The sequence below is a fragment of the Penicillium hispanicum genome (genome assembly GCF_028827665.1).
Source record: "Penicillium hispanicum strain IBT 35686 chromosome Unknown utg000004l_segment0_segment0, whole genome shotgun sequence".
NCBI lineage: Eukaryota > Fungi > Ascomycota > Eurotiomycetes > Eurotiales > Aspergillaceae > Penicillium > Penicillium hispanicum.
The window spans coordinates 1,336,297-1,361,120 of NW_026623196.1; the positions used below are offsets into that span (position 1 = coordinate 1,336,297).

Here is a 24,824-nt window from a genome sequence, read left to right on the forward strand (position 1 = left end):
ATGTGTAGCAAGGAGTGAGGTCGGGTGCAGAAACGGCACGAAGTCGCGAGTTGCTCGGGAGCTCGGGGTGTGGGGAAAGCTGTTACAAGGCCGACGATTACCGAATGATGGACTCAATCCTGTCCATGCAGTCCATGACCATGAGTGGGGTTGCGGGGGGTATCACATTTCATATCGCAACTCTAATAATTACACTATTGTACAATCACCGACAATATTCCTCTACTTCGGCGTCACTGGGCCATTCCCACCCCGGTGTCCGGCTGATGATGTCGTATGCCTCCTGCACGGCAGACTCCGACGCTACCCGGATGCTGGGGATAGATTGACTCTGCCGCCTCTCCAGGAACACCCGGATCGCCACAAGGGTCCGGCACTTCAGTCGGTCGCCGTTCAGCTGCTCATCAGCAAGTTCGTTCAATGGACCAGCTGATCGGCTCATCCACTGCAAGAGATGCAACAAGCCATCATCATCCCCGACGAGCCCCAAAGCTCGGACAAAACTATGCAGTAGCCCATATCCGGGAACATGGAGCATGGAGGGCACAGCGAGCTGCGAATTGGTCGTGTGATCCGTGGCGAAGACACTCCTCTCTGCTAGCTCCGAGGGTTTGGAAACTAGAAGAACGAGACTGTCGAACTGGGACTTCAGAACAACAACTCCGTTCTCGATCATGGCATCAAAAGAGTAACCGAAGGGGTTACCGCGGTTGAGAACCTTGTCGATTGCCCTAAGTGCCTCTTCGGCGAGTTCAGGATGTCTTAATCCGGAATCAACTGCCCGACCGAACGCAACGCATAAAGCATGGAAGCCGGGCAAGACCGGATCAATGTCTCGCTCTCGCATCCATTGTAACACAGCCAGAGCTTCATGCCAGGCAAGAATGCGATAAAGATTTCGGCTGCGCTCTCGATTTTGCACGCCAAGGCGAGGGCTAGTCAACGTGAAGAGAACTTTGTTCCAGGCTTGGAGACTGGGCGGTTGCCGAACTTTGACCAATTGAATAGCATGCCACAGTGCCCTGGGGTGGCATCTTTCCCCAAGATCTTCTCGGAAATCAGAGAGAATAGTCATGGCTTCATGTGATTGCTCATTCTCGGCAAGAACTGGAAACATATCGGGGTTCAAAAATTTCTTAGGTAAGTTCCTGTCAATCGACGCCGAATGATCACATAAAAACTGGATGAATGATTTGAAGATGACCTCGGGCAGCTTTTGAAGCACCTCAAGATCACATTCTTCATAATCCGACGACCGGCTCCACACGGAGCACAGTACCCTTAGCTGGTCCTCCGTGAGGTTGCTGCATTCCAAGTATTGCAGCCCTGATCGAAACGAGGGAGCAGACTGAAGAAGTAAAGCTAGAAATCTCCCGGACGGTCTCAGTCCCAGCGAGAACATTTGATCAAGGAATTCTTCAACAGTGGGGGGTTCTGTGTGGACATAAATAATGTCACGCGCAGAAGCTGGTTCGGGGTAGACCTCAGGACCATCGCCCGGTAGAGAGTGGCTGGATCGATCAAAACCGTTCTCAACTGCTTTTCTGCGGTATATTAATTTCTCGGCCATTTCGGCGTATATGGCCGATTTGGGAGGTAGACCACGGTCCTGGTATGCCAGAAAGCAGGCCCAGGCTTCACGCACAGTCCTCGTAGCGCGGATTCGCGCGACCCAGATAGCGTAGTGATCGGGATTCAAATCCTTCGCATTAGACAAAGACCGCGGTCGGCGTACCAAGGTTCTTGTCTGGACTGTAGGGCTATGGTCTGTATCCCAGCCAGCGAGGACTGTACACATCTGCTCCCAAAGCTGGTGGGAGTAGCCAGCTTCCTTCATTTGTGATAACACGTTGACTGCACGGCTGAACATACCCTCATTCCCGCGCTGGGCATCGATGCCCAGTCTTTCCTCTTTCCAGGGGGGCCACGAAGGTGCCTTCAATTCCGCAGATTGTCGCTCCGCCGTCGTCTTCTTGTGAGCCATTTGAACTGCAACGATCCCTCGATAACCTTTTCGTGTAACATGTATCACAGGTCGATGGGTTGCCATCTTTCGAAGAAGCTCGAACTGTGCTTGTTGTTGAACGGATATTGATCGGAAGGGATGAATTTTCGTGGGAAGTGAGAGCAGCCAAAGGCACGAGTTGAACTTGTCGGTTCTGAATCGATTCAGCTTGTTCGCACCCATGGTCGACTTCTCTGCCTTGAGTGTCCCAGGAGCTGTCAAGAATCGAGCGAAAGATTGTGCTATGACAGGAAGAGCCTCGGGCCACACCTGCCGCGCATGCCGAACCAATCGAACAACCATTATCATTCCCGTAGTTTGGTCGATTTTTGGTTGGAACTCCTGTGGCGGTGGTTTTATGGTCGCCTCCGAGGTCCTTGTCAGGTCATCAAGAGATGGAAGCGGTTGACCACTCATCACATGCAATGAAAATATGAGCAACAATCGAAAAGAATAAACATCTAAGTCTCGCTCTTTCAGAAGAAACATGGGAATGAATGGCGGAATGCCTGGCGAAGAGGTATCATGTCGTGTTGCATGGTCGGCTTCCAATACAAACATTCGAGAGATGGCTTGATGGCAATTGTTGCTAGTTAAAATCCAGGCCCATGTGACGACATCCTCCACATCATAGCCTCTGTTGGCTAAGTATTGGTCGATCTTCTCGGTGAATACTTGACCGAGTGCGGTGTTCAGTTTCTCCATCACATCGCTTTCACAGGGACGTGAAAGCAGTGGCTCCACCAGTCGTATATATTGTCCAACAATAGTTGGCAAACTCCGTAGTTTTGGTCGACCAGTGGTCTCTCCAGAAGTTTTATGTCGTCGAAGCGATTTCTTTGGGATTTCCCGGTCGAGATTGATCACCGAGAGATCGACAGTTCGTCCTGAATGCTGGCGAAACCCGAGTATATGTCCAGCGTTTTGAAGTGTCTGGCCGAGGTAATCCGATGGGGTAGGTCTCTGTTTCGAAGTTGATGATTTTGAGTATGATTCCCGCTCCACTCGATCATATCCCGGCCTGTACCTGGGACCGTTTTTGGCTTCCCGGTTTGGTGACCTCGCTGCGGTAAGATTCTCAAAGGACGGGAAGGTTCGTTGTTCGCCATTGGTCTCATCTTGTTGATTGGATTGTAAGGGGATCGCAGTTGAATAAGGGCAATTGAAACAGTGAGGGCGAAAGATGTGTCGGATGCCTCCGGGGGTATGCCGAGAGGATACCCCCAAAAGGCCTCGGACATGAAGAACAGCTGATGACATCCATGAATGTCGTCATAAAGATGGCTTCAACAATGGCATATCTCCATTCAGGAGTTTCCTTTTCGGCTGTTCTCCTAGAAACGTGGCTGGGGAGTTCGTCGATAAATAAAAAGGTCGAGGCCGCCGCGCCGGCAGAAAACGAGTCGAGTCACGTGGCTGATCGTCACTTGGCCGGCAAAGCGCGCATTCTGAGCGTCTCACGAAAGGGAATCGTCTCGCCTTCAAGTCCGCGTATACCAGCCTCCACGCAAGCCCAAGAGCTGGCTTGGTGAATTGGTCTCTGGGTGGATACTAAATATCTGTGCTTATTATATCACCTTCCTCATTCACTCCACGGTCGCCTGTGCTGTGGGACCTTATCGTGTTGTCCCCTCGTGGCGCGAACTCATCCTTTCTTGATCCTGTCTCGGGCCTCACATCAAGACAGCTCGAGCGCGAGTTGCTGACAAGACCACGGATCACACCCAACCCGAATTGACGATTGCACCTTGGCCCTTCGGTCGCGTTTTCTCGATTGTTTCATTTACCAGCTCAGGGTCATTACAAACGGCCTCTAATTTGGAGAGGAGATCAGAGGAACTCCCTCCACCTCCGTATTGCTTCGAATTTGGAACCATGAGTGCCGACGAAGGCGGAGATCCCAAACTGATGTCTGCTACCAAAAGCGACTCCCATCTGGAGTCGGCAGCGACCGCGACTCCGGGAAAAAGAAAGCGTTCAGCCCAGGAGGAAAAGTCAAGTGCTGAGTCCAACTCCGTCACGTCGCGCGAGAAGACAAACCTCCATGAGTCCTTGCGCAGTCTTGTTGATCTCTTAGTGAAGTATGTCTCCGAACTCGACGTATCTTCAGTAACCCTCTTGCTAACGCTTGGCAGACACGACTCCGAACTCCAGCTCCTCTCATGTCCCTTCCCGGTGTCCGCGGCCAAGCCTCGAGCGAAACGCGCCAAAGTCGCGAGCGACCAAGAGACTTCGAACGTAAAGAGTCGCGTTGAGTCGGGTCGCTACAATACTCTGCAAGAATTTCTAGCCGATATTGAGAGGGCTTCAGCTGCGGTGATTGAACGCAACCAGAGCCAGTCAAATGGCGCAAATACCGATGGCAAGCCTCTTAATGAGGTTGTGAGCCGTATTGCGGTCTTCAAGAAGCATATGAACAGCCTTGTTGGGCAATCCTTCGTGAATCAGGCCGACGTGAAAGCTGAGAGTTCAGAGGATGATACTGAAGAACAGGTTCAATCCACAGTGACGAATGTCGGAGCGCGCGAGGACAAGCAGGCCTTGACACTGTTTGGTGGCAGTCAATCAAATCCGAAGCAGCTGTTTTCAAGTCTGCAGAAATCAGTGAAGGTGCCGCTGTCGTCTTCCGAGTCCGGTATGGAGAAGTTTGTTGAGGTACAGGAAGAGCTCCGCGAAGGCGTTCTACCCAACGGCATTTCGGCCACAAAGGTTGTCCCCTACAATCTGAATGCCAATCCCCCTCCAACAAAGAGGACATTTGGTGAAGTTTTTGGTCCCCGCCCAGGTGTGCCTCAGATGGAACCTCCTCGTCGACGAAGCAGTCGAAGCACCTCTGCCTCGTGGATTGATCCCTTCGATCTCGCTTTTGACACAAAGAACTTCTTGGGCGAGCGCAATAACTATTGCCTGACACCACTCCCCTCCGGCCAGTGGCTGCAATATGGCGGAGTCACCTCGTCCCCATCCTATTGGTCTCGTGCTGAGAAACACAAGACTGACGAAGGTCTTGGCGCAAAAGACGGGGATCCTGCACTTTGGACAGGGGATGACACATCTCTCTTCCAGGGTGTCTACTCGTCCTTTGCCCCCTCTTTCGACAGCTCTGGATCTGTCGTACAAGTTGATTCGAAGGACCTCGTGTGGTGGAGCAAACGAGGCGCAAAGCGTTTGCGTACTTTGCTCTCCATTCCGTATCAGGAAGAAGAAATCACCACGGTTCAGCCTGGGAGCATAGGTGATCTTGACGAGAGCACTCTCGAGGAAATGGTCCAATCCTTCAACCCCGACGACTTCAGCTACGACCCTCTCAGCGAACCACCAAACAAGGAGGAACAAGAATCACGAGAGGTCAATGAGCTTCTCGAGGAAATTTCTGAGTCGCTGAAGACTCTGAATTCCTACCAGAAAATCCGCACGAACATTCCGTTGTTTGGCGACGACATTTCCGAATCAACAGAGACCCCCGCAACAGACTTTGGAACACCGGACAGCCCGTCTGATGCGGAAAGGGTCGTCTATGAAACTTTACGGTCGAATCTCGCTGCTATCATCAGCAGCTTGCCGCCTTATGTGCTATCAAAACTAGATGGCGACCAGCTAGCAGAGCTGAATGTCAGCCAAAAGATTCTCATTGAGAACCCGGACTACAGTGGGACCATGGACAAGGATGATTATACACTGCACCAGGAGCGTGTTGCGGCACTGGCAGCTCAATCAAATGCTGTCAACCGGGCCTCTACGCCATCTGCATCCCGGTCTGGCAGTTTCCAGGGACCTCACTCTTCGTACAATCAGCGTGCCTTCGGCGCCAATGCTCAGCTTTCACAGTCACAAGGAAGATTCCAAGTTCCACCACAAGGGCGACAGCCTTTGGCAGCAAACACATTCACTCCCGGTTACGCTGGGACTCGTCCACCGAGCACTCCTCAGGGCCCTGGTTATGGACAAGCGAATCCGCAGTACAGCCAAGCCAATACCATACCACAATTTCAGCGCCCGACGCCGAATGGCTATTCCCCGTACGCCGCTCGCCCGGCGCAGCCTTCGCAGCCATTGACCCCAAGGCCTGGACAACCCGCTCCATACAACGCCACGCCCCAAGGCCGTACTCCCTATGCGCCTGCGGTTTCGGCTCAGCGCTTCCAGTACGCAAATCAAACCCCATCCCAGGGTGCGTTTTCAAATGCCGCTGCTGCTGCTGCCGCCGCCGTTTCTTCTCGCACTGTTGCTGAGCAAGCTGCTAAGGCGCAATTAGCAGCTCAACAACCCCGGCAAAGCCCCTCAACGCCTCAGCCACAGTTTGAGGCTCGACACTCCCAAGAGGGTAGCCTTACGCCAGGAAGCAAGCAGAACGGCACCCCTGTCCATTCATGAGTGTGTCATCATGTCTAATGATTCCAGAGATGTCCGCTCTCGATTCACTTCGGGTATTATGTGCAAAAGTTCCGTCCGTACTGAGGGGGCATATGTCTTGTTCGCTTCGGGCATGACTAACTGAATGCCTGCTTTTGTCATATTTTCATTCTCCTCCATTGTCTTGTTACCAGTCTTTTTCCCCATATCGTCGGGGGTTCATGTGGTTCTGTCTTCTCTGGTGTTAGCTTGAAATAACAGCGATTGGCGTGTGGGTGGTTTTACAAGATGGGTTCGGGCCTGGGTGGTGTAGGCTGTCAGTGAGAAGCAGCCTATTCTTGATGTTTCAGTGTTCGTTCAAGATGAGAGAAATATTCCTTTCGCTTTTGATACTCAATTTAATTGAAGTGCTCAATGCTAGAAAATAGCTAGCCACCCTTCACTTGTGCACGAAGGCGATCCTACGCCCAACGTCTTATCACGTCTTGGTAAACCCAAGTGCTCATCAATCTTGTCGTATCCAGGGCCTCAAAACATTTAGCTAGGTGTCTCTGAAAAAAACTCAATAGCCCGGGATTCATTAACATCTCGTAAATCGGTACAGTACACTGCAGACAAAACACAACGAAATCTGCCTGTTAACACCTCATCCCAATCCGCAATTCCTAGGTATACCCCAACCAAATGCTCAGTCGTATGCTAAAAGATTCAATCCGCCCCGCCAAAGTCATATCCATAGTTAAAGAAAATCCTTCTCCCGAGAAAATAAAACGCCTCCTCTTTCTTTGCGCATCCCGAGTAACTTTTTGCCTTGGCCTGAAGTTTTTGCCCAAATACTTTGAGTGCTTACGCACTTCTATTTCTGAAATGAGCGGCCGAGTACAGTCACGATGTCTCTGGAGACTTGCGGCAGAAATCCTAAGTGGCCATTCATTGTAGCCAGGATGAAAAACACACAGAAAATTCGTTCAGAGTCAGATAAAATCAGTGAGGAAAAAGAGATTCGTCAGTCATCGGAGTTATGAGCAGCATCGAGGATCGGAGCGCTAAGAAATAAACATGGCAGCAACAGTCATGAAGCCGAAGTACCTATGTAGGTTTGTGAGTACATGGACTGAAGCACTGCGTAAGATTAGAGCGCAGACTTACAGTGTCGCACATCTCCAACCGTCCCGCGAGTCGACTAGAGTATCAATTCCGGCAGAGTAGTTGGCTGCGATGGCAGCTGCAGCGCCGCCGGTAACTGTCACAACGACGAGTCGGCCCGAGAATTCTGCTATCATACTAAATGCAAGCAGTGGCAGCAGGATGGCGCCGGAGGCAATGATGATGGCCATGTAGACGGGTGCAGCTGCAGCAGATTTGGCCAGTCGGGGCGTGAGTGATACCAAGTCGGTATCTTGGTCCAGGAAGCGCGTCTCGGCTGCAGCGATGGGGCTGTGTTCTTTCATCCAGGAACGATAATTTCGGATGTCATCGTCGGATGCGCTTGGGAGAGTCTGGAGGACCTTGCTGTATGCACTGAGGGCAGTATCTTCGTTGTCGGTCAGCCATTCAGTTTGCATGTCTTAGATTTGAAACAGCGTGATTCTTACTATATTGCTCTGTCTTCTGTATCAAAGCAGCCATTAGGTCCATGCGTCGATAATGGAGGGACGAGTAAGCCTGGGATTGAGCTTCCATTCGACGCGAAGCGGGCATAGGCTTTGTGTCATCTTGCTCAGCGGCGGCTACTCGATGCATCTCCTCGTACTCATCAAGCGTTTGGAGATCTTCCTCCATCTGCGAGATTTCATCTTGTAGGTGCAACAGAACGCGATGGTTTACGCTTTCGAAGCGTCGGTACAGTGGCGGGAACCCCGCCTTCTCTTCCTTAGCGGAGCGGGTGAGGTGCGATGCGACTAGCCCATAGCCCGACGTCACCTGCGAAGCACTCGAGTCTCGTCTCCGAGCGGGTGAGCCCTGGTGGAGGTTGTCTTCCGGGCTACTTGGAGGAGACGGTGGCAGCGGTGGCCGGTGGAGAGAAGCCGCATTACTTGATGAAGTATAGTAACTCTCCGGCCGGGATATTTGTAGCTGCCGGCTTGCCGGAGAGGGAGGTGTCTCCGTAGATGATTTGCTATGTCCTCTTGTCGCGGCGGGTTTGCTTGTTGGCAGCCGTTTTCGAGCCAGCTGTAGTTGATTCTCCGGCGGCGTAGGTGCCGGTGGTGCAGGCAAAGGGCGCGAGGCGCTCGACTTTCTCAACGTCATGCCAGGTGCCGATGCGTCAATTGACTTCGGGGGTGTGTCGGTTGTCGATACCAGAAGCGCATGTGGCATGGGACTGGTTCGTGGTTTGGGGGATTGTATCTGGGTGACTGCTTGCGCCTGCGCTGGAGGGATCGGTTCGTCATCAGATGAATCGGAAGACGAGTCAGACGAGTCGTCACCATTATCAAGGAACTGAAAGACATCAGGTGTCTTTTTTGCTGGTTCTGTGGGCTTGTTCGATATGGTCTCTGAAGCCGCCTGCGATTTCAAAGCCTGTTTTGACCCATTGGTACGTTCCGATATAGAGTCACCCTTCTCTGCATGTCTGGGGATTTCGACAGAATCAGCCGGTGCGCTTTGGGTGTAACTGGAAACGGTCGATGACGTCCTCTTTCGCCCATCTTTCTTCGTCTTCCGAGTGCGAAAACTATGAGAGCCGGTGTGGAGTGGCATGGTGATTGGGGAACGTCGGAAGAAAGGCCGGGTTCATCGCTCTGGGAAGTAGGAATAAACTACTCTTCAGTCTATGCCCGTGCGGCGAGAAATTGATGGGCATGAAGCGAGCTCCAGTGATCGCAAATGTAATGGATTCAGCACTGTCAGTATCGGAACCCGAGGCATGGCACAAGGGAGGGGCTAGATTCCGATTAGATCGCAGCGCTGAAGAACGCGGAATGTAGGGGTCGAGTTCTGCGGGCTGGCGGGATGGCTTGAAAACAAGGAAAGGAAAGGAAAGCAGACTCCAGCGATGGGAGATCTGATGTCTCAACTCTCCCCGCGTCTTTTCTCCCCTATAGCATTCCTCGCCCGGCGATAAGAGAGGGAGTATGTATAGACCGGCTGTCAGGTCCGGACGACTCAGAATAATGTACGTCGCAGGGCGGCCCGTCAGCCCCCAAGGTCGGAAACGAGTTCGCGTCACCACAGCAGGGTTAAGACGAGGCCGATGCGTCTCCCTTGAGAGGATTAGAGTGTTGCAATTCGTCAGGGAACCCTGGGCAAATCTGAGGGAGATGAGAAGCGCCGGGGGCTTCAGATCGGCAGCCAATGACACCGGGCGTCGCAAGGAGGTTCTTCCCAGAATCCCTGCCGATCGTAGCGCGGACGTGATTCCTGTGAGGCCGCGATCACACACTCCGGCTGTACATATGTACACCCTTTGGTCGGGAGTAGAGACGAGAATCGAAGAGAACTCGCGGTTGAACGGGACATCCGCTATTCAATCCTGTGGGCCACAGCCGGCCAGCAACAAATCAGCCCTCGTTCCTGTCCGATCCGGATTATAATGCATGCGCGTCTGAACGTAGTTAAGTCATTGGGAACATGCGCTGGCGAGTCGCCTGTCGATCATCTCACGCCTTGCGTCCGGCTCTTCTGGCGGTCTGGCGGCCCCATTTTTGGTGCCAATTGGAGTTGGGCTGAGGGGCGAGAGGGGGGATGTGGGAGTTTGTGACCAGTCGACATTGTGCCACATTGCAATCCTCTTCCCCGTCTTTCCTGCATTGTTGCGTGCAGTGGGCGAGAAGGTGGAGAATGCAGAGAGTGTCGTGGATGCGGCATGATTGCATGCCTCAAGAGGGAACCAGTCCTAGAAAGTGTAGAGGTCTTCCGATGCGATAGCCTGAGAGAGCGATCGAGACCACGGAATTACCATGGAATTAAGTCAGCCAGAATGCTAGAGCAGACTATTCTTGGATGGGTTCGTTCGATCTCCGTGTCTACTAATAATAACAACAATTCTACAAGCAAATCAATTCCGCGTTGCAGTGATTCGGCTTGGTGACGTGTTTGCCTGCTAAATAAGGCATCCATAATACCTCAGGCACCCAACATGAGGTAGCCAATTGGGAAATCTACCTAGGTAGGTATTGACTTCACAAAATAAAACGAGTGTCTAGCTATCTACTTAGTCTTGACCCTCCCAATAGACATATGCCGACTGATTTGAGTGAGATACTCAAAATACTACAAGATGATTGTGGTGGCGCAAAGGGCACTCCAGGTAAAGGACAGGCGTATGTACAGTACGTATGTTCGGAGAAGTATTATTTCCTCTACTTGCCTAATTTTTTTTCTAACTTTCTCTCTCTGATCGCCTCTGTAACTTCAAATCCTAAATATTACAAATTGGCAATCATTGACTAGTTGTTTTGTAGATAGGAACACAGTCAGGCCGGGGTGCGTGGTACCGTCAACCGTCGATCTGCAGATCGCCGAGTCTCCGACGATGCGATCCCGCGGTTGTGATTCCTCCCGACTTCACACATCGCCTCGCACCCTTCATGCTCCGGCCATGGCCCAGCAACGGCGCTATCCGCGTCCTCCGGCAACTCACTTGTCGTCCATTGCATCCATTGCCGATTCTCCCGCGTAATCAATTCTCCTCTGCGCGCAATTTGCAGTCCGCCCCGACAGACCGCATCCCCCTCCGCAAACAACTCAAACAAGAAGCCAAAGCGCTCAAGGCTCAGAAAAAGCAGCGCAAGGAGAACGAGGAGGCCTCCAGGCAGGAATGGGAATTGACTGTCGGCGTAGAGATCCATGCGCAACTGGATACGGCAGCAAAACTGTTCTCCCGTCAGTCCTCGTCCGGTCCAACTTCCCCGCCAGCTATTCATTGCTAACGTCCGTTCTAAACAGGAGCGGCAACATCCACGAGTGATATCCCCAATTCCAATGTCGCCTTGTTCGATCTGGCATTTCCGGGCAGCCAGCCGGTTCGTGTTGACATCCCATCGTACCTTGCTGGGACCGATTTTAGCTCACGCAGTGCAGGAATTCCAAGCCGCCACTCTCCTCCCAGCTCTTCGTGCCGCAATCGCTTTGAACTGTCAAATTCAGCGCGTCAGCCGTTTCGACCGAAAACACTACTTCTACCAGGATCAGCCGGCGGGTTATCAGATCACTCAATACTATGGTTAGTGTCATCATGGGTTAGTTGGCAGAGACAGCAACTAACTGCCTGCAGAGCCATTCGCCCGGCATGGTTTCGTTGATCTCTTCGATTACGACGGGATCGCTCCCGAGGATGGCGACCGAGTCCGAATTGACATTAAGCAGGTCCAACTAGAACAGGACACCGCCAAATCCCAGGAATACCCGCCTTCAACGCAACTCCTCGACTTCAACCGTGTGTCCCATCCTCTGATCGAGATCATTACGATGCCTCAGATTCATACCCCCGCCACGGCCGCGGCTTGTGTCCGCAAACTCCAATCAGTCCTACAAGCCTGTGCTGCTGTAACGACCGGAATGGAACTGGGTGGACTTCGTGCCGATGTCAACGTCTCCATTCGGCGCCGCGGCGAAGCTCCGGGGCAGTGTCAGTATGATGGAATTGGCGGGCTGGGACAGCGAACGGAGATCAAGAATCTTAGCAGTTTCAAGGCAGTGGAGGACGCCATCATTGCCGAGAAGAACCGCCAGATCGCAGTGCTGGAAAGCGGCGGTGTTGTGGAAGGAGAGACCCGTGGATGGACAATTGGCAGCACCCAGACTCGTCTTCTCCGAGGCAAAGAAGGTGCTGTGGATTATCGCTACATGCCAGATCCTGATATCCCACCACTGATCATCGGTGAGGATCTGATTGCAAGTCTGCAGGAAAATCTCCCAGCATCGCCGGACTCACTGGTGATGCATCTGATTGGGCCCGAGTATGGTCTCTCAATTGAGGATGCCAAGCCGTTGATCGAGTTGGATGACGGTGCCCGTCTAGAGTATTTCCAAGACGTGGTGGACATTCTTTGGTCTCTCCGTGCTGATCCAGACCATCCCACGCGTGCGGCCCTCGCGCGAATGGCGGGTAACTGGGTTCTCCACGAGCTGGGCGGACTCTTGACCAAGGCAGACCGGGCTTGGGATACAGAGGCTGTCCCGGCCCGGTCTCTGGCCGACGTCGTCGATCATCTGAACCGGAAACTCATCACCGGGCCCACGGCTAAGCAGGTGCTGGCGGCCGTCTTTGAAGGAGATCGCCGCCCGGTTCCCCAGCTGCTCGAGGAAGACAACCTCCTGCTTCGGCCGCTCTCACGCGAAGAATACCTGGCGCTCGCTGAAGCGGCCATCGCACAAAACCCGCAGATGGTCGAGCAGATCCGCAGCAAGAACCAGCTGGGCAAACTCGGATGGTTCGTGGGGCAGATGATGCGCACGGGCGAGAAGGGCCGTGTTGAAGCACCCAAGGCCGAGGAGGTTCTCCGCCAGCTGATCCTGGGGAAACCGTAGGTGTATGAATAACCGTGTAACGCTATAGTTGTCTTCTGTTTTCTGGTGGTAGCATCAATGATACCCTTGTGCCCGCTGTCCGACCTGAGATTTCTTGTGTTAGTTGTCGTTGTATATTATAGTCTGCGGGAGTGCCGCGCTCACCTTGAATTGCGACTCCAAACGCGCCCAACCCTCAATCGCATTCTGCCCTCTAAAAAAATTCCCTCGCAGACGCCATGACGACATTCCTCCGATCTCGTTCCTCGCTAAAGACTCGGAACTGAAACGCGGTGGGACTCCGAAGGGCCTAAACGGGGCCGCTCTCCTCAACCTGTACTTAACGGAAGCGATGGAGAAGCCGGCGGAGAGCCGTGATCGCTAAAAGCAGTTTTTAGCGACTGTCCTTGGCTACGCGCAACCCGGGATGGGAACAGGCCAGAAAGGGGGAAACATATAAAGTTGGGCTGCGCGAAAACATTCATCTTTCTTTTTTCCTTTACTTTTCTCTGTATATCATCTCCTCATCCTGACCGCCGGTTGTGGTCTTCCGCTTGCGGTCCCTCTCTGCCCGATCCACTTATTATCTATCTTATCGCAGATCATTCTTTAGATCCTGTTCGTTGAGCTTCTACTCTTGGAACTTCAAGTTTTCGCCCGTGGACTTGTTCTATCGTTCGACGACTCTACCTGCTGCAGAGACGACATCGGCAACGCACAATGACGCAACCCTCTACTATCGCATCGCGTTTCCTCACCCACCCCAACCAGCTGGGTGTGGTGGCTGTTGGGTTCAATGGCGGACAGGTAAGAACAAGGACCCCGGAGGCTGCAGAGTCTGCATACAGCGAGAGATGAGATGCTGATGCCTTGTCGGCAGTGCAAGCAAGGCGTGGAGGCTGCCCCGATGGCCCTGATCGAGTCCGGTCTACTTGACCAGCTGCGCGAGGACCTCGACTACGACATTCACCATGACGATCAGATCCACTACTACGAGAAAGACATCCCCGCTGAGGACCCGGATCACCGCGGCATGAAGAAGCCACGCGCCGTCAGCGCCGTCACCGAGAAATTGAGCCAGCAGGTTTATACCTACGCGAAGGATGGCAAGTTCGTGCTTACCCTCGGTGGCGACCACTCTATCGCCATCGGCACCATCTCCGGGACGGCCAAGGCAATCCGCGAGCGACTGGGCCGTGAGATGGCCGTTATCTGGGTCGATGCGCACGCCGACATTAACGTTCCCGAGATGAGCCCCAGCGGCAACATCCACGGCATGCCAATGGCATTCCTGACCCGGCTGGCCAGGGAGGACAAGCGTGACATCTTTGGCTGGCTCCAGGATGAGCATACTGTGAGCACACGCAAGCTGGTATACATTGGTCTGCGGGACGTGGATCGCGGCGAGAAGAAGCTCCTGCGCGAACACAATATCAAGGCCTTTAGCATGCACGACGTCGACCGGTGTGTCTATCGTCCCCTCCCTTCTCTTGCCTCCCAGGAACGTATACTAACTGATCGGTTCCAGCCACGGTATTGGCCGTGTCGTCGAGATGGCCCTGGCTCACATTGGTAACGATACTCCCATTCATCTGTCCTTCGATGTCGATGGGCTGGACCCGCAGTGGGCGCCGAGCACAGGTACTCCGGTACGTGGTGGTCTCACTCTGCGCGAGGGTGATTTCATCTGCGAGTGCGTTCATCAGACGGGCAACCTGGTCGCCATGGATTTGGTCGAGGTCAACCCGAGCCTGGAGTCTGTGGGTGCAGCAGAGACCATTCGCGCCGGCTGTTCATTGGTGCGCAGTGCGCTGGGCGATACCCTCCTGTGATTTTTTTCAGTTGTCTTTTAATGAATAGACATAGCGTGATAAAAAGAATAAGAATAGAAACTGGGCTTTTCCTTGAGTGAAGATACGCGTAGGTCCATCCAGGACGAGCGACAACTGCAAGTAGACTAAATCCCCTGCCACCCGAATTTCCCGCCGATCATCAACAAACCCCCCTCTCAGCCTTGGCTTGTGTTTTCCTCTTGACTCTGTACACAAATTCCACTCATTTTCATTGTCGAGTCTTCAAGCCCGATAGTGCAATTGCGCCATTGCAATTCTGCAACTGCACTTCGTGTCCCTTCCCTCTTGCCCGGCTCTGGTCTCCCTCGACGCTGCGCCTATTGGCGCCCGATGCGCTGTCCAGCCCTTATCGGCCCCCTCCACAACCCTCAGACTCCGTCGGATCAGTCCTCGACTACGTTGCGCCGTTTGGGTCGCAGTCCATTACAGATCTGCGACAAACCTAAGGCAAAAACCTCCGTCGGGCAGACGCGCGCACGCCTCGAGGCCTATATATCGCAACTCGAGAACTAGACCGAGTGGCCGAGATCACGGGCGAGTCGAGCCAGTATTGCGCGTGTCTCCAAAGCTACACCCAGACGTCTTCTTGTCTCTTCCAACATTTCCCTTGAACCATGGCAGTCCGCCGTGAGCGCCTCAGTTACCACTGGCCAGAGATCCAGCTCAACGTCTGGCTCATCGTCGTACTCTCCGGCTCGGCAACATGCCTCGGGATATTCTCGTGGTTTATGGTCATACAATCGCAGATGGACTTGGGAACGCCCTGGTGAGTGCGCTCCGCATCTCGACGCATTCAATCCTTCTAGCCCAATGCACCGTATACTAATCACCAGATGACCACCAAAGGCTCTTCCCATTTATGGTCGTGACCAGCGCTCTGGCCGTCTTCTTCATCTTCCTCGTCCTCGGCCTCATCGCGCGCCGCATCCTGCTTCCCGGCATCCTCATCCTCGGCAGCTTCATCCTCTTCGCGTTGTGGCTGACAGGGCTCATCGAGACCTCGTTGCAGCTGTACGGAGTCGCCGGGAACGTGAATGACAATTGCCAGATTTATGTCTTCGACAACGCGTCGCGGGGGAATAATATCAATACTCTGGCGTGGCTGGCGCAGAGCACAATATGTGAGTTTTCTGCCCCTCTCTCTATTTGCCGAATCTGTTTCCTGTTGGTTGGTCTCGGCTGACTCGTTCTTGACAGGTAATTGCTGGAGAACGGCTTTTGCATTCGAGTTGGTGAATACCATCTTCTACCTATGGATGATGATCATGTCGTGGCAGGTCCACCTGGACTATTACCACTAGTCCATTAATCTCGCTTGATGCCTGTCTTATACTTTTCGTTTCCCTTCGTCTACTGTGATACCACGATATTTTGCATAAAGTTCGGCGTTTTGATTAAACAAGCGAAGTAGCATACTTCTGTTTCCTGGCAAAGTTCGATATCTGCGATTCGATTCTGTAATCATCCACAAAATATATCTACTTCATTTCTCCCTAGGAGTCACGTTCGGCATATGTAAAACCAAGAGCTCAGCGCAATGGACTGACTATCTAGGTAATATTGAATGAGCAATCGACTCCTACAGACAACACATACCACGCAGAACCTATTTTCAAATACATGTTCGATTTCCGAAGATAGTACACAAGCAAGGCGTAAATAAACCCATCCCCTGTATTTAGCGCCGAGCAACGATTATTTTAGAACAAATCATGGGGCAGTGCACGCAGAAAGATACATCAAACAAGACACTAATGAACGCCGTCGCTATGTCAGGAGCACATTGCAACCGCACAGATCAGAAATGAGAAAGTAGAGTAAGAAAAGATAAGAGGAAGACATCAGGACACAGATGGATCGAAAAGAGGTAGAAGAATCAAAGCACGATGGACTAGAGCATATGGATCACCCGTTCTCAGCCGCAGCACTGTCCTCTGCATGCTGGTTATAGTCACCATCTTCAAACGCCGCGAGCATCTCTCGTTCCAGGTCGTCGTCGTCATCGTCTGGATTTTCGGGGTAGCCGTCGTCTTGTCCATGGCCGGAGTCTGTCTTCTCGACGCCGGGCTCCTCTTCGTCTGGGCCCGTTGGGCGCAAACTTTCAGATATAGACTCGTCCATCTCAGAGCCACTGGCGGTTGCCACTTCTCGGAGGCCGGTGCTGCGTTCATAGGAGCGCTTGATTCGTTGTGACAGTCGAGAGCCTTGCGGATCAGAGTCATCTCCGTCATCTTCCCCGAAGTCCTCCTCGTCATTCGTGCCATCAATTTCCTCTCCGCGCTTCCGTTTTTTGCCCGCTGCGGTCGACTCATCCGCCCCGAACTCGTTATCGCTTTCGCTCTCATCATCGCTGCCGAGGAACTCCTTCAATTCATCATGCACAGCAGCTTGCTCGTCAGCGTCGTATCCTATGAGCGAGCTTTCATCGAGTCCCGTGTCTTTGAAGAGATCTTCCGACTCTGGCGCGTTGGCTTCGTCATCGGTCCATAGCGACCCAGCGGCTTCGTCGGAAGACGATAGCCAGGAGCTTTCGACTAGCTCTCGGGAGCCCGGAGAGAGAGGTTCACCTCGATCATCCGGATGTACAGGGAGCAAGTACGGCTCCTCATCTAGGTATCTCCAAGCTGTCAACGAATCCAAGAGCCATTGTGTCGTGACAATCTTGACGTTCGGGTAGCGAGTGGCTTCGCGCACCTTAGCAGTGCGGTTGCGACCTGCCACCAAGTGGGTGGTGCGACCATTGATCTTTGATGCGATGACTACACCAAAGCTCTTCGCCCACAGAGAAATGTCAGCGTTCTGGGTGTCCGTCCCTAGGGGAAGAACACCGGAGAAAACCAGAACCACCCCTCCTAATATCCGTCGCTTGATTGCCGGCATGATGTCCTTGACGTCTGGCACCAGTTTGAGATCAACATCTTTGTCTTTGGACGATGCTTTCTCGCCCCTGAGTGCTGCGACCCGCCCACCCAGACTGTGAGTTCGCTTCTGATCATATTCCTCGAAGAACTGCGAATGGACTTGTCCAAGTCGATCTTGCAGCTGGAAAAGCTCTCGGTCATGATCCTCTAGAAGATGATGACGATGTTTGGAGGCTTCCTGGGCTTCATCGATGCTAGAGGTTTCACTGCTGTCGGCAGAGGCATCGTCCTCTGCATCTAGCTCTTTCTGCTTCTGTAACAAAGGCCGGTCTTCAACTTGGTGCATTATTGTTTCCTCTTGAGCACTGGTCTGCTCTTGGAGCAAGATTGGGTTGTCGCCACCACCCATCGTCACTAATTGCTCCAGAGCTGAGACCTCGGACTCATCTGACTTTGCGGTCGCGCCGTTGACATGATGTTCTTTTGTTTCCTTTTCCTTCGTAGCCTTCACTAAAGCCTTGTTTGTCGCGCCGATATCTTGCTTCTTAGGTAAGAAACTGGAATTGATATCACCAATGCCAACGAAAAAGTCATAAGGAGAAACCTTGATCAGATTAGGGTTCCATCGCCATACATCACCACGGTCATCGATGATGACCACCATCTTGGTGTCAACAGGAAACAATCGTTGCAGGTTCTTCGCGGTCAAACTTCCACTTTCATCACGACTGAGGATCCGGTCTCCGAACAGCTTGCGAGTCGGATCAATGATATCAGCAATATTCTGGGCGTAGGCGCGAGTACCCATAGTGTAGATGTGCAATTCGTACATCTCAGCAACCTTCTCCAAGAAATACTCCAGACCGGGCCGCAGTTTGATGTAGTACCAGCACCCACGCATCCCAGGCCCGTCGTCGATCAATTGGAACTGCCGGACATCTCGTAGTGCTTCATAGTTTGGATTGTCCTTGTCCTGCTTCCATTCCCCAACGGTGGGATCGACGGTAGCATGGATGATTGTCTGATCGAGATCGACCACGAGTGAAAGGCGTCGAGATGCCAAGAGGCGGCGCTTTGCATCTTCTTCAACACGAGTCGCTTCTTTCTCACTGACCGTGAGCGTCGTATTGTCGTGAGTCATCTGAATCGGAGCGCGCATAGAGTCCATGACCTCGGTGTTGTACGTTGCTCTATCCGACAGAAAAGGCGACGAGTTAGCAGGCCGTACTTCCCATACTGAAACAATGGCAATGTACTCACTCAGTCATATCCTTTCCACACTCCGCGCAAAGTCCTCCGAACTGAACCTCGTGCGCGCAAGGTTCATCAATTTCGACGACATCGACCCTGTATCGAATTTAGCCACCAAAGCAAGTTGTCCCCCCAAGAAAGCTTGTACATACGGTTCATCGATGACATCCCCCTTTGCAATTTTCCACTGCACGATTTCTCCATCAACGGTTGATTCGAACCGGGTTGGAAACTTTCGTTTCACTTGCACAACGTTCCCGAGTCCATCGCCCTCTTCGACAGTTGTCTGATAAATATACCAGAACAGGGCCTCATCCCTCTCCACCGAGTCGCCATGCTGCTTCAGCAGCGACGTCACGGTGATCGGATAATGCAGGCTGGGCGGCAGACGGAGAAGCATGTTTGCTCCCAGTGCGCCCCCCAGGCGGCGGATTCCACAATTCTGGTCAATATCTGCTCGAACTTGTTCCCAATATCACCCTGAGATTGCTGCTTGGATGGTTCCACTACACGGGTGGAGGTCGATGTTGTGTAAATTTGATCGCGTGCAACTGGCTACGGAGCCATACCCGACACGCGAGCGACGCGTGCGAAGGTTCCGGAGACAAGAATGAGAGAGGCTGGCTGTGAGAGGGGACTGATGTCGAGTGTCGTCTGGCAGATTTAGGTCGTGTCTTGCTCAGTTTTTGGGATCGATCGCCCGGAGCGCAAAGGTTGGTTGGGATAGGTCGTCGGGCGATGGAATTGCCACGCGAGGCGGATGAAAGGAATCGTGCGCCTCGCACAACCCGGCGCGCAATCTTAGAAGCGGAACACGCACCAGGCACTTGGAGAGCTGCAGAAGAGATAAGTCTTTTTAAGGATGAGAGTTGGAGGGCGTGGAGAACACAAAAGCTGGACAGCTTGGGTTGTGCGGGGACCGAGTCGACTGGGAAGGAGCTCCGCTTATGTCAACATCCACCCGCCCAGCGCCCCACATCCGCGCTATATCAAGTCTTGGCATGCATCCACGATCTAAATGAACACAAGAGAGCCTGATGGTATATTAGAGACACTAGAACATGCGAAACTAAAAAGACAAGAATGACCTGAGCAGGAATTGAACCTGCGACCATGAGAAACTAGACACTTTGTTGCCTGCGTAGCAGAGGCCTCGCGGTACCTACACAAAGGCTTTGCGATATCTCTGTGATAGCTTTATCTACCTAAATATACATTCTTGCGAAGTACCTCGAAGGTATTTATCTTAAGAAGAGACTAAAAAAAGTTACCCCCCAAGCCAACCCCCCCCCCCCATAGGACGCTCAGGTACCTATGGTCGAGTGAGCTTGGGGATCCCGCCCGCCCTCCGGTACCTCCCCGCTGTTCGGCGGACACCCGGACCATGTCCACTATCAGCTACCCAGCAATGACCGCAATGGGACCAGTGGTGGTGTTTCCACTCAGCCACCGGGGGAGGTTGTTGCTCATAAAAACGGGAATTGGTATTTAGCGGCCCAGGCTGTACTAACTTCAGGAATATTATCATACTGGATATGCTCTGCGAAGTAGACTCCGTTGTTTATGCAAGGCAAGTTGGATATAAGGCCTCTGCAGGGTTGTAATCTCTTCCAAACTACTTCTGCTGCATACTTGCCTCATCACCATGCCAATCTTAGGGAATTGACACCGATAATCGGCCATCATGATCGGCCATCATGGAATGGCCTGAATGCAGCTACAGACCTCCGGCTCCATCGAAGGCTCCCAGCCCCATTGCCATTGGAGCAGAATGGAAGCACACTAGGTAGTCTACAGGGCTCGCAGACCTATCCAACTAGGAGATTACACGCGAAAGCTCACAAGAGAGCATGGGCCAGTACAAAGCCAAAGAAAATGGATTTCAACCTAAAATGAATGAAATGCAGAGTAAATCCATGCGCGCAGAGATCACGATTTGCGGTATCATCGGAGTTGACAAGCGCAGGATAGGCCGTGCCGACAAAGAAATGGATCAAGTCAAACTATGCTAGTAGCCATTCGCCCATGGGCAAGCAAGTTTACAAAACACATGTAACCCCAGGGTGAAGCCGTATGGACAACTTGGTGTATATACGAGCCATCCTCTCGGCTCCTCGCTTCAGGCTTGTCGGCAGCGATAGCCCAAGAACTCGTAGGCTCAGCGCCTATTTGGCCTTGGCCAGACCAACGGCGTTGTTGCCCAGGTCATAGACACTGTACCACTTGCGCAGGAACGAGTCACCCAGAATGGCCAGAGGGCCCACGGGCTCGGGGAAGTCCATGCCCATGAAACTGCTGATGCAGGAGCCTTGAACCTCCAGGACGTAGTCATGGGGGCCGATGGTGAAGTTGTGGCCGCTGAGGGTGAAGGTGAGGTCGGGAAGCGAGTCAACCTTGTCACACTCAACGCTGTATTGTCCAGTGAAGCCCTTGGTGGCACCAATCTCCTTGTTCCTGTTAATCGGTTAGTTTCACTGCTATAGAGTATCAACAGAGCAACATTACACTTACAGAAGCTCGGCCATGGTCGAGGGAAGGGCGATGAGTGAGGTACCAGTGTCAAGGATGACACCAGTGTTCTCCAGCTCAGCAACATTGTCGCCCAAAGCAATGGCATCAAAGTCGACCTCCCAGTAGGCTTTGCGGCGGAGGGGAATCTTGGTAAGCTCACCGGTGTAGTGGCTCTTGTCCACACCGCCAAAGGTAGCCTCGGACTCATCGCCCTCCTTGTTGGTATTGCCTAGGTAGAAGGCGAAGACGGGCTCATCCAGGAGGCCCTGGTTGATCATGTTATAGAAGGGGGGGACCATCTTGTTGACGGAGATCGTGTCGTATCCCAGACCCAGGATACCATCGAACCGACCAAAGGCAAAGGCCAGGCCAGGCTCGTTGGTAGCCTCGGCGAAGTCCTGCTTCTCGACCTTCAGATCGCCAATCCGCAGGGTGTCCTGAGACACGAAGCCACTCAGGCTGCCGGATCCATACTGGATGGAGAACTCGGTGCCATTCTTCTTGTATGTGCTCGAAGAAGATGAGTCGTACTTGCTATGGAGGAAGCAGGCGATCGAGGAGCACTCCGAGGACGGAACCCACAGGTTAGAGCTACCCGTGTCAAGGACGACCTTGAACGTCTGGGGAGGGCTACCGATGGTAATCTCAGAGAAGTCTAGTTGGTCAGCATCATCACCTGGGGTCCCATGGGCAAAAAAAAGGAAGAGGTCGGGAAAGGGGGATACGAAGGACGAAGCGTACACTGGGCGTTCAGGAAGTTGTCGACCAGAACATCATGACCGGCCTTAGTCTTGAGGGAGGTATCCTGGAACATATCCTGGTGCTTGCCAGGATGCAAGCCCATGTACTTCTGGCCTAGGGCTTGGGCTTGGATTTCGATGGTGTGGGCGTTCTGGTGACGGGAGGTCAGCGAGTCATCGCCCAAGGCGCGAGGATGGTCGGCTTACCAGCTGCTCTTCGAGAGGGACCTTGTTGAGCTTGAGCTTGTGAACCTCAGCAGAGGCACTGCCCAACAGCGCGGAGGCTGTCAAGAGAGCGGCGGACTTCATGATGGGCAAAGAGAGTGAATGGTGATAACGATGAGAGAGAGATGGAGAGAGGGAAGATAAGGACGGCTGGGGCGGAGCCTACTGTAGCTCGATCGGCATAACGTGACGGGAGTGCGTCATTCCCGGAATCAGCTGGGCCCGGCCGGTTACACTTTGGGAAGCTTCACATTCCCTTCCGCTTGCTATAGAGAGCGCGGGATTCGGGGGCTTCCTTTGGCTACCTTCGTTTCTAAAGCCTTATATACCTTATATATCTATAGCTGGTTTGACTATGATGGAGAATGCTCCATGATCTATGAGACCTGGTCAGAGAGTAAATGTATCTTGCCCAGTCGGCAGAGGGGAGGCTGGGTGCCTGTGTTAGCGCCGCCAAGGGGGTCGCCGCGCCCGGTGCCTGACAGAGCGGGTGTGTGTGGCAACGGCTGCCCAGTGACGCCTATTGCCCTGTTTCTGGGTACTTCGCAGGTACAACGTGCAAGGTAGCTGTTCGGTGCGGAGTCTATCTCCATGGAGATGTTGCAGCTCGTACCGTCCGCCCCAGGCCATCCATTCGTGCCCTTCTAGACCCTTCCGTCCCCTACCTTCGTCTCGCTCGTGAACCCCCTCATCAGACCTGATCAGCCCTTGCACCGCTGATGCCAGTCCCTGCGTCATTCTCGTGCATCACTACACTGTACGATTCTGCGATTCTACATACGTGTCCCACAACCGGGGCCTGCTGTCAGGGAAAAAAGGCATCTCTAGCACGTTCATTCGGCATTGTGGAGGACAGAACAACAGGTCATCCATGAATGCCCAAGTATCACAGATTATTGATAATACAACGAGGAGGGTCAAGCTTCCACCACCCGTATCCACACCCGTCGGAGGAACCACGGGTTTACCGGTAGAAATCGAGGCTGTCAAGAATGAGTAACACGAACAAAAGAGGTGGAAGACGCAAGAAACATACCGGTCGTCGTCCTGGCCACTCTTCACCTGGGCAGAGTAGGCATCCTCCAGGTCGGCCTGGATGATGTTGTACCGATTCTTGCGCACCGCCCGCAGGCCGGCTTCCTGCATGATAGCGGCAATCACAGCACCAGACAGCGGCTCGTTGCGCACAATCAGGGAGTCCAGGTCCACTTCCGGCGACAGCGACATCTTCGAAGCGATTGTAGTGAAGATCAGCCGGCGCTCCCGGCGGTCGCGCAGCGAGGGGAACTCGATCTTTCGGTCCAGGCGACCGGGACGCAGCAGGGCGGGATCGAGAGTGTCGGCTCGGTTGGTGGCCATAATAACCTTGACATTGCTGCTCTGCTCGAAGCCATCCATCTGGTTCAGCAGCTCCAGCAGGATACGCTGCACTTCACGGTCGGCACCGGTCTGAGCATCGAAACGCTTCGTGGCGATGGCGTCGATCTCATCGATAAAGATGATGGCCGGCGAGTTCTCGCGTGCCATCCGGAACACGTCACGAACCATGCGAGGACCCTCACCCAGGTACTTCTGTACGAACTCCGAACCGTTCACCCGAATGAAGCTGGCGGTGGTGCTGTTCGCCACAGCCTTGACAAGCATGGTCTTACCGGTACCGGGAGGACCATAGAGCAAGACACCACGAGGGGGGTCAATACCTGCACCGGGGTCAGCAGGGCGATCGTCAAGACCAACGTACACAACCTACCAATCTGTTTGTAGAGGTCGAAATGCGTCAGTGGCAACTCGACGGCTTCCCGAATCTCTTGCTTCTGCATGTCCATGCCACCTACGTCGGCGTAGGTCACATCTGGCTTCTCATTCTCACCAAGCATCGCAATCGAAGAATCGGCCTCGGGAGGAAGGATATCGACAAGGGCATTGGAGTGGCGGTGCAGGGCAACTGAAGAGGACGGCTTCAACTTCTCGCGGTCGAGCGTGGACAGGATACGGACGACGTAATTCGACCCGGTCGAACTCTGGACAATGCCAGTACTGCAGATGGATTGTCAGCGGATGGAAAATTTTCGGGCGTATCATGACAAGTCGAGCATACTTCTGATCGATCGCCTCCATGAACTGCCCGATAACCAGTGGCACGCTCTGTATCCGCTTGATCTCCTCTTGTGCTCGAACCAGCTCCCTCTTCAAGCTCCTGTATCGACAAGTAGTCAGCTATGAAATATCCTCAATAGCATCAATCTTTGGGGCAACCAACCTCTGCTCATCCTTGATGTATTCCTCCTGCAGCTGGATGTATCTGGGAGGCATCAGTTCCGCTGTGTTAAGGTATCTGGAGGAAACCCCCATCCGACGTACTCCAGGCGTCTCTGTAACCGTTTCAGGGTGGCATATTCATCATTCGCATCATCCGTACTTCCTTCAAGCGACTCCAAGTTGGTAAGGGTGTCCAGGACACCAGGCTTGGGTAGAGGCGTCACGTTGTTGGCCGGGTTCTCCACGGCGACGTCTCCCATGGTGAAATAGTTTGGGCAATGAATAGGATTCGAAATTCAAGAAGGAAAAATAT

General features: G+C 53.1%; 9 protein-coding genes across 9 annotated transcripts; 4 read left to right on the forward strand and 5 right to left on the reverse strand.

Moving 5' to 3' along the window:
* Positions 1–205: 205 nt before the first annotated feature.
* N7459_004255 (uncharacterized protein) lies at positions 206–2,308 on the reverse strand (the record flags this gene model as incomplete). The annotated part of the gene is made up of 1 exon (XM_056943439.1): positions 206–2,308. One exon carries the CDS (start codon positions 2,306–2,308, stop codon positions 206–208), a length of 2,103 nt encoding a protein of 700 aa, XP_056800322.1.
* Positions 2,309–3,880: 1,572 nt separating this feature from the next.
* On the forward strand, positions 3,881–6,379 carry N7459_004256 (uncharacterized protein; the record flags this gene model as incomplete). The annotated part of the gene is made up of 1 exon (XM_056943440.1): positions 3,881–6,379. The coding sequence occupies one exon, from the start codon at positions 3,881–3,883 to the stop codon at positions 6,377–6,379; it is 2,499 nt and encodes an 832-aa protein (XP_056800323.1).
* Positions 6,380–7,404: 1,025 nt separating this feature from the next.
* On the reverse strand, positions 7,405–9,061 carry N7459_004257 (uncharacterized protein; the record flags this gene model as incomplete). The annotated part of the gene is made up of 3 exons (XM_056943441.1): positions 7,405–7,447; positions 7,508–7,892; positions 7,954–9,061. The coding sequence occupies 3 exons, from the start codon at positions 9,059–9,061 to the stop codon at positions 7,405–7,407; spliced, it is 1,536 nt and encodes a 511-aa protein (XP_056800324.1).
* Positions 9,062–10,890: 1,829 nt separating this feature from the next.
* On the forward strand, positions 10,891–12,832 carry N7459_004258 (glutamyl-tRNA(Gln) amidotransferase subunit PET112; the record flags this gene model as incomplete). Its single annotated transcript, XM_056943442.1, has 4 exons — positions 10,891–11,185; positions 11,249–11,325; positions 11,384–11,525; positions 11,577–12,832. The coding sequence occupies 4 exons, from the start codon at positions 10,891–10,893 to the stop codon at positions 12,830–12,832; spliced, it is 1,770 nt and encodes a 589-aa protein (XP_056800325.1).
* Positions 12,833–13,531: 699 nt separating this feature from the next.
* N7459_004259 (arginase) lies at positions 13,532–14,643 on the forward strand (the record flags this gene model as incomplete). Its single annotated transcript, XM_056943443.1, has 3 exons — positions 13,532–13,618; positions 13,692–14,275; positions 14,340–14,643. 3 exons carry the CDS (start codon positions 13,532–13,534, stop codon positions 14,641–14,643), a joined length of 975 nt encoding a protein of 324 aa, XP_056800326.1.
* A 635-nt stretch (positions 14,644–15,278) lies between these two features.
* On the forward strand, positions 15,279–15,965 carry N7459_004260 (uncharacterized protein; the record flags this gene model as incomplete). Its single annotated transcript, XM_056943444.1, has 3 exons — positions 15,279–15,430; positions 15,511–15,785; positions 15,862–15,965. The coding sequence occupies 3 exons, from the start codon at positions 15,279–15,281 to the stop codon at positions 15,963–15,965; spliced, it is 531 nt and encodes a 176-aa protein (XP_056800327.1).
* Positions 15,966–16,569: 604 nt separating this feature from the next.
* On the reverse strand, positions 16,570–19,176 carry fcpA (protein-serine/threonine phosphatase; the record flags this gene model as incomplete). Its single annotated transcript, XM_056943445.1, has 3 exons — positions 16,570–18,715; positions 18,786–18,872; positions 18,929–19,176. 3 exons carry the CDS (start codon positions 19,174–19,176, stop codon positions 16,570–16,572), a joined length of 2,481 nt encoding a protein of 826 aa, XP_056800328.1.
* Positions 19,177–20,941: 1,765 nt separating this feature from the next.
* N7459_004262 (uncharacterized protein) lies at positions 20,942–22,336 on the reverse strand (the record flags this gene model as incomplete). Its single annotated transcript, XM_056943446.1, has 4 exons — positions 20,942–21,230; positions 21,288–21,942; positions 22,029–22,179; positions 22,235–22,336. 4 exons carry the CDS (start codon positions 22,334–22,336, stop codon positions 20,942–20,944), a joined length of 1,197 nt encoding a protein of 398 aa, XP_056800329.1.
* An 880-nt stretch (positions 22,337–23,216) lies between these two features.
* Positions 23,217–24,771, reverse strand: rpt3 (proteasome regulatory particle base subunit RPT3; the record flags this gene model as incomplete). The annotated part of the gene is made up of 6 exons (XM_056943447.1): positions 23,217–23,235; positions 23,289–23,952; positions 24,003–24,289; positions 24,351–24,449; positions 24,513–24,554; positions 24,614–24,771. The coding sequence occupies 6 exons, from the start codon at positions 24,769–24,771 to the stop codon at positions 23,217–23,219; spliced, it is 1,269 nt and encodes a 422-aa protein (XP_056800330.1).
* Between the last annotated feature and the right edge of the window lie 53 nt (positions 24,772–24,824).